Here is a 12,801-nt window from a genome sequence, read left to right on the forward strand (position 1 = left end):
AGAAATATATCTATCTATGTATATATATACATATTTTTAAATGTGGTAAAAATTTTTGTCTGTATAATTATCAGTAGGGTGACGAATATATACGTATATATGTATTTCAATATATTTGTGTATTCATTGATGTATAAACATGTTTAGTCTTGACTCATATTCATATACATACATTTATATATGGGTATGTAAAGAGGACATGATGAGATTGAAGATAATCTGTCGATGGGATAATTTTAACTAACACCAATAAAAAGTTTAACTTGGTCGGATAGTAAGTTATAGAGATATGAGATGAGAGCACACACATCCTCAGTACGTAGCCAGTGTGCAGGTCATCTCTTGACTTTCATGAACTCAGTCGACATCAGTCTTGTGACGGACCCACACAATTATGTCCCCAGGTACTATAATTTTTAAAAAAACGCTCATACTTGATAAAAATATTCAAATTCAAATTCAAATTATTTTTTTGTTCCGCGTTAAATATTTTTTAGATCATCATTTAATTTTTAAGTAAGAAGAATATATTTATTGATGCTAATCATTTCTTCTTTTATATTTATAGATGTGATATGGAATAAATCATTTAAAATGTACCGGAAAATAATATTATTTATTATAATCATAACAATATCAGCAACATCCGGTGATAATATATTTAAAACTGGGAAGAAATACGAGTATTCATATTTTGCAGAATCTAATTCTGGTGTATTATCGCCGTCGAAAGCTGCATCATCATGGGGTATGCAGGGTAAATTTGTTGTTAAAACATCAAATAGTATTGCGGAAATGCAGGTAATTATTATTATTATTATTTATGCATAATTTTTGTTTATTCAATGAGGAAGAAATATATAAGTTTTGGTTTTGTAATATTTATGTTTTATTTTAATAAAATAGCTGACTGATTTAAAAAGTTTTATATGGAATGGAGAATATGTTGAGGAACCAAATCTTGTTGAGGTCAAAGATCAAGCTGCGGATCTTTTAAAGCCCTTTCAGATAATCTATTCCAACGGGACAGTTACAAATTTTAGTGTTGAAATCGAGCCTATTTGGGCGATAAATATTCAACGAAGTATTGCTAGTATTTTTCAATTTGATTTAAATATTTTACAGAAGGAAGTTGCGTTTCATTCACAAGAAGTAATCTATTTTTATTTTTTTTTAATTATTATGATACTGGAGTTAGCCAACGTCTAATAATTTTTGAATTTCTTTTTGAAAACAATGAATTATAAAAAAAAAAAAATGCACTTGTAGCTTCTGGAATTTTCTACATGTGCATTTTTTTAGTTTTTTTTTTTTAATTGATTTGTTGAAAGAAAATCCAAAAATTGTTTATTGTCTGGTAACCAGGACCATAAATTAATTAATGGCTTAATTATTAATTATTTTATTAAGGACTCACATTATGGGAGATGTAACATTGAAAATATTGTGACTATTGAATCAGATGATGAATTATGGATAAGAAAATATTTTGATCCCCGTACTTGTACCGGTCATCCGCATTGGACATGGACTAATGTACCCCGTATGCAATGTCCGACTGGAGATGAAGTAAAATATATTTTACTTTACATTTAACAATTGATTGATTAATTGATTAAGTTGTTTATTCGTTAATTAAATTGTTTACAGAGCCCAATTATAAAATCGAGCGAAAGATTATACAAAGTAAAATTGGATGGTAATGACACTGAAATAACATTCATAAACGCGACGGGCGGAATTTACGTTCAGCCGTTTAAAAATATGTACGAGTCACAATTTTTATTTACAAGACAAATTTTTAAACTGATTGACGTTACGGATTTTAATGGCGATTTATCAAATGGTAAATTACGTCAAGTCAGTTTACAACATGAACTTCCTGATAATGATTTATCACAGGAAAGATTTACCCATGAGAAAGAACACATTTTTAAATCAGTAATTATTATTATTTTTTTTTTATTTTTTCAAATCATCTTTGATATCCCGGGTAAAAAATTTCAAGCCAAAATAACATTAAACTTTTTCTTTCGGTTTGTTTATTAAGAATAATAAAATTTCAGCGTGTTTTTGGCCAACTTTGGATCTTTTCTCATAAAATTGTACGGTTTCCAAGAGATTTCGGTAAAATTTAGCCTTGTCGGCGTATTTCCGGTCAACTTTAAACTTTTTCCGTTCAAACTGTACGGTTTCAAAGAAATTTCAGTCAACTTTAAACTTTTTCTAATATAATTGTACGGTTTCTACAAGAGTTTGGCCAAATTCATTATTTTCAGTGTACTTTCGGCAGAATATTTTTACCCGGGCGTTATTTATTTACGTTCTTTCATTAACGATAAATAATTTATTCCTAGATCTCCATATTACTAGATCGCCTGAGTCAACGCTTAGAGAATCCAGGCTTGGATACTGAAATAAATAATTTGCACAACACAACAATATCAATACTACTTTACTATCTCAGTAAATTCGATAGAATTGATTTACAGACAGCTTATAACAACATTTCCGGTACAAGTTACAAAGAAGAAACAATTAGAAACATGTTTCTTGAATTGGTACCGCAAATAGGTACCAGAGACTCGGCATTATTTGTAATGGACTTGATTCAGCAGAAAAAAGTCTCTGACATCACAGCAATGCAGCTTTTGACCCAACTTCCATTTCATATTCGCAAACCGGATGTTGAATTTTTAGACAAAATGAAGACTTTGATTGATTTACCGGAGAAATTGTCCACGGAAGTAAGGAACACGGGGATACTGACTTTCGGAACGTTGATTTATAAAACCTGTTTGGTTTACTGTCCTGATGAAGTACTTGATGATTACGTGAGACTTTACATGGACAAATTTACGGAGAGTGACAGCTATGATAGAAAAATGATTTGGCTTGAGGGACTTGCTAATATACAGCTGGGTAAAGTCGTTGAATTTTTGGAGCCAATTGCTACTGGGAACAATGAGGAGTCACGTCATCTGCGGGTGTTAGCCGCTTGGGCATCGCTGCCTACTGCGCCTTATAGGCCAGACATTGTAAGACATTTTGAATTATAAACATTAATTTGCTAATTAATTAAATTACATGTTTATTTATTTTTTCACAGATTTATCGAGCTTACTGGCCAATACTCGCCAATCGTACGGAATATTTAGAGATGCGTATCGCAGCATTGCAATTATTAATTGAATCAAACCCGACATCCAATCGTATAATTTCACTTTATTGGTACATGCAAGGCGAATCTGATTTACATTTAGTTAATTATTTCTACACGACATTGAAATCTATGGAGAGAACAAATTTCCCATGTTACAAACACATGTAAATATTTTTTTTCCACTAAATAAATTATAAAAAAAAATGCACATGTAGAAAATTTAAAAAGCTATATGTGCAATTTTTCAAATATTTTTTTTTTACTATTTATTAATTTTGGAAAAATTCAAAAATTATTAAATGTCAGCTAACTTTAGTTTCATATTTTTTGAATTATTGTAGTGGATCTGTAGCGACACAATTTTCCCGCATACTCAAGAAACCAGAAAGTGATGAGCATATTATTACTGGAAATTATATATTTGATTATCAAGATATGAAACGTAATTTTGGGGCAATGGTACAAAATATCATTATTGCAAGTCCGCTGTCTAATATACCAGAGATTGTTTATATTACATTAAATAGCCATGGAAGTGGTACACATTTCAATCAAATTTCCGTAAGAATATATTTTATTTAAAAGAATGCCAGTAATTTTGTCAAAGTTTTTCTCCTAAATGAAAACTTTTACCGCAAAATAAAGACCCGCGGCCCGACTTTTCAATCTAGCGATCCGCAGTTTAATTTTCAAAAATTACTATTTATTTGCAAGGAAAATTTTGACAACATCATCTACTATCGTGTAACAAACGCAGTTTCCACTCGAAAAAATTCCCTCCCCTTGAATTTATTTTCTGCAATATAAATTTTTCTAAAATAAAATAATTATTTTTCAGTTACAAATAAAAGCCACAGGATTAACTCACTCATTGTCACATTACTTGGAAAGTTTCGTTCGTATAAAAGACATTCTCAAAGAATTTAAATTAGAAGACAGATCATTTGAATCTCCTCACATTGAAATAATAGCGCGCGTCCAACAAAAAGCTGTTTTATGTTTACATTTTAATAAAACTAATATTGACAGCGCTCTTTCATGTAAGTTTATCTATTTTTACTCAAATCATAATTAGAATAATGATAATAAATTAATATAATCAATATTTATTTAGATTTAAGATCATTACCAGAGAATACATTTCAAATATATCAGAACATGGAATTTCATATAAATCAGCAACGCATTAATATACCGCTGACGATGGAATCTATTCAAGTGACTGATTTAGGGACAAATGTAAGACTTGCCGCCACAGCTAATTCGTTATTTTCCATGAGAGGAAACTTTACTTATTTATTTAATGGGCGCAATAATCATGTGATATTACGGTAAGATAATTTAATTATTTAATAATTATTTTTATATAGAAATTCTATAAAAAATCGACTCATGGGTCATCGGAACGACGTGTCAGTTCTGATTAGGATCATCGTCTAGGAAATTCTATTGAAATAGAAGTTAATGATTGTCATTATTATTAATTAATGATCTAATGACATGGAATTTATTATTTTGTTGCAGCACAGTTATTCACGGTACCGAAGTAGTTGAAACTTACAATCCCTTGATCGATGTTTGGCATTCTGCTGAACGTTCCCAGTCAATTCATGGCTACTTACCAACAAATGTCACCGTTGGACTTCAGGAAAAATTATTTTTATCCTATAATACACCTACTGGTTACTATTTAACATTCAAAAAAGATTCATCAACTCATTTACTCTCTGATAATAATTAAATACCCTGTGCTTTTTTTTATTATTACAGAATATTTACAAACTGGCATAACTGCTCATGCACGAACAGTTACATCAGTGAGAGGAGTAAAAGCAGCACAAAAATTGAAAGCTATTTGTCAGCATTGCTCGAGTTTGTATACTGTCAAAAGATATCAACATGAAGAATTACAAGTGAATTTTTAATAAATTTGATTGTTCAGAATTCTCAGACAATCTCTCCCTTCAAGAATAAAATTTTGAAACGGTCACGACAGTTTGAATCATTGAATATTTACAAAGTGGGGGGAGAGACACTGTCTGAGAACTTCAGTAAAAATATAAATTTTGAATTTAAAAATGTAAATTTTTTTTTAGAATGCGGTTGTTTTTAATTCAGTTGTACCGGAACTGGGTGGACAATTAGAAGTTAAAGTATTTGATTGCGATCGAGAGATAGCTCAAGATGAATTATTTAATGATATTTGGTCATCGCACCGGAGTAATTACCAGTATGTATTTGAATTTAATTTAATTAATAATTATTTTATATAAGTTATTAATTAATTGTTTTTATTTGCAACAGAACTTGGTCGGGAGCAAAATTGCTACTTCTGGGTATCCATTTCTTGGATTACTTTAGTTATGTACCGCCGAGAGGAAGTTGCGGTGTTGCTATTTATATTGAGCCATCAAATATTCAACCTTCTGAAGTAATTATTTTATGTTTCATTTGATTAGTTATAAGATATTGTAGTAATTATAAATCTGTAAATTAGGTGAAGTTCGAGTTTGCCAAAAGTGGAAAGAATTATGTGTTATCATTGACAAGAAGCGAATTGGGGAGTTTAAAAGTTTTGCAACAGTGGAATCTAGCAGCGCTCTATGAATCAAAGACCTGGGTGTCTGATTCGTTGAAAATAAAAGCTAGTAGAACTGTACCTGGGGAAAAAGTCATGAAGGTAAAAAAGCTTTTAGTTTTTAAATTATCTATTGCTAATAAATAAATCATTTAATTACAGATTTGTATGGAAATAGAAAGAATCATGCCTTGGACATGGGACTATTTCAGTTTGAAACCCAGTGACCAAGCGTCAATAAACTTGAATATAATATGGGGATTATCTGAAACCGCTAAGGGAAAGTGTTCTGGTTCATCACTGCTATTAAATATGGTCGGCGAAGTCAGCAAAGATCAGATAGAAGAGAGTAAAAAGGACAAATGGCCTTACAATCAGTGCCGCAAACAATCAAGTGGAAAATCTGTTGTTCCCTACACGGAAGCTTGTTATCAAGCTTCCAGAGAGTTATCGACGCTGAGAAAATACCAAGTGTTTGTTAAATCTGAAAACGTGAGTACTTGCAATTTTAATTTACATCAACTAAGTTACTGATGGTTCATTTTATTTTGCTTATTAGCTACCAGAAAAAATGGAGGATTTCATCTGGAGACTGAGAGCTCTCTATGATGTTATCGGTGGCAACAGCAGTTATTTATCTGACGCAGAGAAATTTGTCATTGGCGCGACTTTTCCTAAAGACAGCACCAGAGCTGAGATGCGAGTCAATCGCAGCAAATTACCGATTAAATATGATCCTGATATTGTTGATATGATTTTGACACGCACCAGATTACACAGATACATTGACAATGCTTTTCTTCGCGCATTCTTCAGTAAATATTAATTATAATTTTGTTGATTTTAAATTCTGCTGGACAGAATTTAGAAAGATCTTACTTGTAAATTAATTTTTTTTTCTGTGACAGGTTTTTGTGTCCTGACACCGGACATGGTACAGTCAGCTCACAATGTAACGCGTAAACTGCAGAAAGGCCGTGAATTTTTGGTACTCGGCCAGTGTTATGACGAAAACCCAGGGTTTGCTTTAACGGCGACCAGTTCTGATGAAGGAGTTACGTTAAACATCAACGACGACAGTAATAATATTAAAATAGTACCAGACAATGGTGGTACTGTCTATAATTTTACGGATCAAATCCAACTGACTAGAGATTTTGAATGGAATCTTGTTAACGACAAAAGGTATTTATTTATTTTTTTTTTTTATTTTTAAACAGTACAAAAATATTTTAGTAATTAACATTAAATCTCTTCGTAATTAATTAGCATTTGTAATTAAAATTAACACTTATCAATTATGAATAATTACTGGCAGTATTTTTATCTTTTTTTTGTGACTTTAAATTCTTATTAATGGCACTTATTTTTTTTATATTCTCCCGCGCATTTCCAATGATTGTCAAGCACGTAATTAATAAAAAAATAATTAATTTTTATTTTCAGATTTAGACTGGATAAAAATTCAATTCACATTCTCCTGAGCAACAACATTCCATTTATTCATTTCACAAAAGATCAAATTTTAATTTTCTTCCCAAATTATATTCAAGAATTTACATGCGGAGTTTGCACCGCAAGAAGATTCGACAAATTCGGCTTGTACGACAAAATATAATTTTTTATAATAGATAAACAATGCAAGAAAATATATTTATTAAATATAGTAATAAGATTATTATCAATATTAATTAAAAAAAAAATTAACGTAATAAGTAGATTATGTAATACTTGACTTCATTTAAATACGAAGTGAAAATAAGAAACTAAAATAATAAATAAATAAATATCAGACTTTGAAAAAAAATTATATATATGTATTAATAATTGGTAATTAATCATTACGAGTGATACACCAATCAACATGTTCGGCCATATCTTTACCAATAATCATCAAGTTACAAATTGGACAGAGATATCTTTGCTCCATGCTGGCTGGCGCCTCCACTTCTTTCGGACTATCAAGAGTCGTGTCACCGAAAGTGATCAGCGCACAGGTCTCCAAGTGCTCATTGAGTGGAATTTCTTTGCTGATCATCGAATCGCAAACTAGACATTTGTAAGTATCGCGAGTACGAGTTTTACTGCTTCCAGATGTTTTGCTGCAACTCGGTTTGGAATCGGAATCATCAATGACGATAACGGGGCCAAGATCTTTCTCAAGTCTGTGCTTGGCCTTTTTCAAACACTCATCTGAGTGATCGCTGTACTGTTTAATATTTATGTATCGCCCACATGTGACACATTCGATGGTTTCGGTCTTAGATTTAGCGGGAGACAATGTTAGATCCGTAATATCGTCATTTGTGAGATTGACATACGAATTGTCAGATGGCTGAGCTAGATCTCCGGCTTCATTTAAGCAGGCATCCAAGTGATCATTTATCGATTCACTTCTAAAAGGTTTATTGCACTTCGGACAATTGATACGATTGGTCTCGGGTCTTGCTGGTGAATCTCCTGGGTGAGAACTATCGCTGCTGCTATTTAGTACTTGTGGAGCTGCAGTATTATCGGCTGTGGAGTCTAGATTTAAACAGACGTCCACGTGGAGATCAATCAAGTCTGCTTCGAATTTTTCATGACAAAAAGGACACTCGTGATCTTTTGATTCAACTTTTGGACGTTTTCTTGGCGGATTTGAATCAGTGTCATTGGCAGCCAAACATAAGTCAATGTGTTGGTTTATATTGTCATCAGGAATTGTTTTATTGCAAATAGGGCACTGAGGTTCGTTTTTACCAGCAGCTTCTTTTGATTTATCAGCTGATGCTGGATTAGACTTTGGTCCAGGTGACATAAAACGAGTTAGCAAATTACTTTTACCAGAATTACTTCCTCCTAGTGTACCAGAAAAATTGACTCGGTTGGCTGGTGGTTTTGGTGAAGTAAATGGTTTAGTATTTGGTGTTGGATTTGAACTTGTAGAACCAGGACCACCGGTACCGAAACCAAAGACATTATTTGTTTTGTTACCAAGTTTTTTAATACCTTCTGATGTACTATTAGAATCTCCTGATACGGTTTTACTATTAACTGTTTTAGTTTTACTGTTTACTGTTTTAGTTTTACTACCCAGCAGTACAATTTCACCGTCTCCTGATACTTTATTTTTAGGTGATTTCGTCTGGACAAAATTATCTAGAGTATTTTGCTTTGGCAACGGCTTAGAAAGTTCATTAGACTTTTTACTTCTAGGCTTATGAACATCAGGCTTGCGTATTTTAATAAACTCACCGCCACAAGTTTGCTGATGATTTTTCCACCAGAAATCCGAAGGTCCAGGCGCGCGATTCATTGCACGACGCACTGTTCCAAAGTAGGGCTTCCGGTGCTGACAAGGTCCATTGCATCTCCACCAGTGCTGTTGGTACAGACGTACTTCATCATGAAAATCATGATAAATCTGCTTGTAAAAAAAATTTATCACTTAAAATCATAGTTTTATTCATAACTTATATAAATTACCGTAATTTTAGTCCCAGCTTCGCGATTTATTCTTTCCATATGCTTGCAAAATTCAGGACCATGACCATCTCGGTCGCGGTTGTTGTTGGTAACAAATAAATAACCATGAATCATCTCGTGCTATCAACAAAATTAATCATCAATTATTCAAGTATTATAATTAGTAATAAACAAATAAAATAAAATAAAATACCAGTAAAGTTTCAACTAAATCTTTCCTAGGTCGCAATTTAAGTAAAGGCGCACTCAGGGAAATAACACACTCACGATTGCGTGGGTGAAATGAACACGTGCCAGCACATCTGATAAAATAATTTAAATAATTTTAAAAACCATGAATTTAAAAAATATTTAAATAAACAAATCACAGTTTCATTAGATAAAAATTTTTCTTGCTATTATTTAATTTTTGTACAACGTTTTGTTGATTTCCTGACTGTGATTTCTTTATTTTAATTAATTACAATGAATATGAGAGAACAAAATTTAAATTTTAAAAAAAATTACGTTGTCATTCGAGTGCTCCATCGAACTTGGACAGCAACCAACTCATTCCAAAAAAATTTTTCATTGAATTGCACGAACATCGTGTAAACATTTGGTGTAGGATCGATTATCTCCAACGTTTCGTCTATCAGAGTTCTTGGCTGATATTCGACTTCATTTAACTGTAAATCAAATATGTAATTAACAACCTTTTGAAATGAATTTTATCAAAAATAGTATGAGGTATTTAATTACGTGATCTGGAAAAACGGCATTTTCTGTTATGCCATGGAAGTCTTGATTGTTTAATAAATTTAAGTCTTCAAAATATTTATTTGACATGTTTTATATATTTTAAATTATTTCGTGATTTAAATATCTAGGAAAAATAAATAATTTATGAAATTTAACACCGGGTTAAATTTTCATTATTTTTTTAGGCTAAAAATTGGCGGCAACTCAAGTCGGTAACAAAATATACTAAACATCAACATTCTATAGTTTAATTTATACTATTTTTATGGTGAGACAACAAATATAAAATATATAAAAGTGTAAGAGAGAAAAATATAAATTTTAGATGAAAAAAAAAAAAATTCTACGCGAGTGCGCAGTTTTTAAAAATATGATACTGAAGTTAGCCGACGTCTAATAACTTTTGAAATTTTCTCAAAACGACAAGTGTAAAAAAATTGCATTTATAGTTTTTTTAATTTTCTACATGTGAATTTTTTTTTTTTGTAAACGATTGGTGAAAAAAAAATTTGAAAATTTTTAATTGTCCGCTAACTTCAGTTATTTAAAAAATATTTACGCGCACGCGCATTTCTCTTGTTTTATTAAGTTTTTTAAACCCTAACCTTTTAAAAAATTTATACTAAAGCTGTGGTGTACTAAGTATACAATTTAGCAATTCATTTTTAAAATAAATAAACAGAAATGAACATAAAAAATGTCTAATAATGACTGTGGAATTTTAATTAATGGCAATCATACCGATATCGCCCTCAAAGTTTACAAGTAAATTTATCATTTATTTATTAATTAACTAGCATTTTATAATTACAAATATGTAAATAAATTATTTTTAGAAACCGTTTGTTTATCATCGTAACACAATTCAAAAAGTTTGGATCTATGGTAACAGTGACACGCGAATCATCTCTGAATCAATTTAATAGCGACACTTATTCTACTCAGTAAGTGTTAATTATTTACAATAATTAAAATTATGGAAATTAAGAGTAGCCTTAGATAGTGCTCCCGGTTTTTAAAAATTTTCAATTTTCTGTCATAAGTATCAAAATTTTTCAATTAATTGATAAAATTTTGACACTTATGACAGTTGTCATTGAAAATTTTTAAAAACTGGACGCCCTGTCTAGAATACCTTCAATTAATTAAATTAATTATCTAGCGTAATATTTGGCAAAGATACTGAAGAAGTTCATGCAGCTGTTCGCTATATAGCTGAAGCTATTAATATTGACAGGCCATTACTGCTGTCAATTGCTCTGAAAGATCACGACTTGAGTACACTGAAGACTATAGTCGCTACTATTAACAAATTGAAAGCTTGGTAATTGTCATTATTGTTAATATCAGTAATAATGTCTTTAATATTCGGACAATTGGTCATCGGACCACCTGGAAGCGGGAAGACAACTTACTGCAATGCGATGTGTAATTTTTTGGAAAAAATGGGAAGAAAAGTTGCTGTGATAAATATTGGTAAGTTATTAATTATTTTTAATTAGTTTTTAATTAATGATCATTGTCTCTGTTATTTCGATTGTCGAATAGATCCAGCAAATGATAACATGGAGTACAAGACAGCTGTGGATATTGCGGACTTAATAAAACTGGATGATGTTATGAACAAATATCAGCTTGGACCTAATGGTGGATTGATGTATTGCATGGAATTTTTGGAAGCTAATGTCAATTGGTTGATTGAAAAGATTCTTAATTTAAAAGATTATTATCTTATCTTTGATTGCCCTGGCCAAGTAATTATCAACAATTAAATTTCATTTTATTTGGGTTTGAATCGAACCCAACTTTTCGATTCGAAATTCAAATTATTCGTCACAGTTTTCGATCTATCCGAAAGTTTTTAAATTATTTTTAGTTTTTCAAATCGAGAAAATTCTGATAAACTTTCAAATATTTAATTTTTATTTAATGAAGAGCTGACTTTTTAAAGTAAAAATAATTTTTTTTAGATTGAATTGTACACTCATCATAAATCAGTAGCCGCGATCGCCGAAAAATTGAATCAAAATTTAGTACGTCTGTGTAGTGTTTATTTAATTGATTCTCATCACTGCAGCGATCCAGGTTAATTTCACAACTCATTACTCTGCTAATTAAATTTCTACATTTAATTACTTGGCTGAATAAAATTAATTAAATTTTTAGGTAAATATTTGTCTTCACTAGTTGTTTGCACAAGTACGATGCTACAATTAGGACTACCCCACGTTAATGTTATGACCAAATTGGATCAATTAAAAAAATACGAAGACAGGCTGGCATTTAATATTGACTTTTATACCGAAGTATTGGATTTGAATTATTTACTGGATAAACTTGATGAGGATCCATCGACAGCCAAGTAATTATTTCAAGTTAATTGATTAGTAAACTGTATGATTGATAAGACAAAATTAATTAATTTCTTTGATTTTAGATACAAAAAATTAAATGGAGCATTGGTATCACTAGTCGAAGATTACAGTCTTGTAAGTTTTTTACCACTGGATGTTGCTAATCAGAATCTCCTTCTGCAAGTTAAGAATGCGATTGATAAAGCCAATGGTTACATTTTCGGTGGTAATGAGCCGCAAGATGTACAAACGTTACTTGCTTGCGCTGTGGGAGCTGTTGATGAAAATGAAAAAATGTCAACACTCGAAGCTTATCTTCCGTAATAAAATTATCATGTAATTTTTATTAAATAATTACTGTACAATCTATTTTTAAAATAATAATTAATACTTATATGTTTTATAATAAAGCTAATAAAAATATTTAAATATTTTTTTATTTTTATACTTATTTATTATTTGGATTTTAAAACCGAATGCTTAGTACTCCATACGTC

At 30.9% G+C, this 12,801-nt stretch overlaps 3 protein-coding genes across 3 annotated transcripts; 2 read left to right on the top strand and 1 right to left on the bottom strand.

Moving 5' to 3' along the window:
- Window positions 1-269: 269 nt before the first annotated feature.
- On the top strand, window positions 270-7,548 carry LOC103568916 (uncharacterized). The gene is made up of 19 exons (XM_008545944.3): window positions 270-404; window positions 569-801; window positions 907-1,152; window positions 1,411-1,569; window positions 1,651-1,941; window positions 2,358-3,038; window positions 3,110-3,327; window positions 3,505-3,724; window positions 4,002-4,203; window positions 4,278-4,494; window positions 4,688-4,845; window positions 4,934-5,076; window positions 5,260-5,393; window positions 5,468-5,594; window positions 5,661-5,843; window positions 5,904-6,233; window positions 6,301-6,556; window positions 6,650-6,926; window positions 7,188-7,548. The coding sequence occupies exons 1-19, from the start codon at window positions 395-397 to the stop codon at window positions 7,357-7,359; spliced, it is 4,257 nt and encodes a 1,418-aa protein (XP_008544166.1). The 5' UTR covers window positions 270-394; the 3' UTR covers window positions 7,360-7,548.
- Window positions 7,549-7,564: 16 nt separating this feature from the next.
- LOC103568915 (DNA-dependent metalloprotease dvc-1) lies at window positions 7,565-10,185 on the bottom strand. The gene is made up of 5 exons (XM_008545943.3): window positions 9,951-10,185; window positions 9,717-9,877; window positions 9,403-9,511; window positions 9,210-9,329; window positions 7,565-9,147 (listed from the first exon to the last, which is right to left on the bottom strand). The coding sequence occupies exons 1-5, from the start codon at window positions 10,035-10,037 to the stop codon at window positions 7,576-7,578; spliced, it is 2,049 nt and encodes a 682-aa protein (XP_008544165.1). The 5' UTR covers window positions 10,038-10,185; the 3' UTR covers window positions 7,565-7,575.
- Window positions 10,186-10,479: 294 nt separating this feature from the next.
- LOC103568914 (GPN-loop GTPase 2) lies at window positions 10,480-12,741 on the top strand. The gene is made up of 7 exons (XM_008545941.3): window positions 10,480-10,715; window positions 10,787-10,894; window positions 11,113-11,426; window positions 11,499-11,704; window positions 11,921-12,035; window positions 12,117-12,312; window positions 12,388-12,741. Exons 3-7 carry the CDS (start codon window positions 11,306-11,308, stop codon window positions 12,626-12,628), a joined length of 879 nt encoding a protein of 292 aa, XP_008544163.1. The 5' UTR covers window positions 10,480-10,715; window positions 10,787-10,894; window positions 11,113-11,305; the 3' UTR covers window positions 12,629-12,741.
- The last annotated feature ends 60 nt before the right edge of the window (window positions 12,742-12,801 follow it).

The sequence above is a fragment of the Microplitis demolitor genome, chromosome 3 (assembly GCF_026212275.2).
Source record: "Microplitis demolitor isolate Queensland-Clemson2020A chromosome 3, iyMicDemo2.1a, whole genome shotgun sequence".
Taxonomy (NCBI): Eukaryota; Metazoa; Arthropoda; class Insecta; order Hymenoptera; family Braconidae; genus Microplitis; species Microplitis demolitor.

Coding starts and splice junctions, on each gene's coding strand:
- LOC103568916 (XM_008545944.3), top strand. Junction 1,153..1,410: donor TTGCGTTTCATTCACAAGAA/GTAATCTATTTT, acceptor TATTTTATTAAG/GACTCACATTATGGGAGATG. Junction 5,077..5,259: donor ATCAACATGAAGAATTACAA/GTGAATTTTTAA, acceptor ATTTTTTTTTAG/AATGCGGTTGTTTTTAATTC.
- LOC103568915 (XM_008545943.3), bottom strand. CDS start 10,037: ATGTCAAATAAATATTTTGAAGACTTAAATTTATTAAACAATCAAGAC. Junction 9,878..9,950: donor ATGCCGTTTTTCCAGATCAC/GTAATTAAATAC, acceptor TTTGATTTACAG/TTAAATGAAGTCGAATATCA. Junction 9,330..9,402: donor ATTTAGTTGAAACTTTACTG/GTATTTTATTTT, acceptor TTTTGTTGATAG/CACGAGATGATTCATGGTTA.
- LOC103568914 (XM_008545941.3), top strand. CDS start 11,306: ATGTCTTTAATATTCGGACAATTGGTCATCGGACCACCTGGAAGCGGG. Junction 11,705..11,920: donor TCTTTGATTGCCCTGGCCAA/GTAATTATCAAC, acceptor AATTTTTTTTAG/ATTGAATTGTACACTCATCA. Junction 12,036..12,116: donor TCATCACTGCAGCGATCCAG/GTTAATTTCACA, acceptor TTAAATTTTTAG/GTAAATATTTGTCTTCACTA.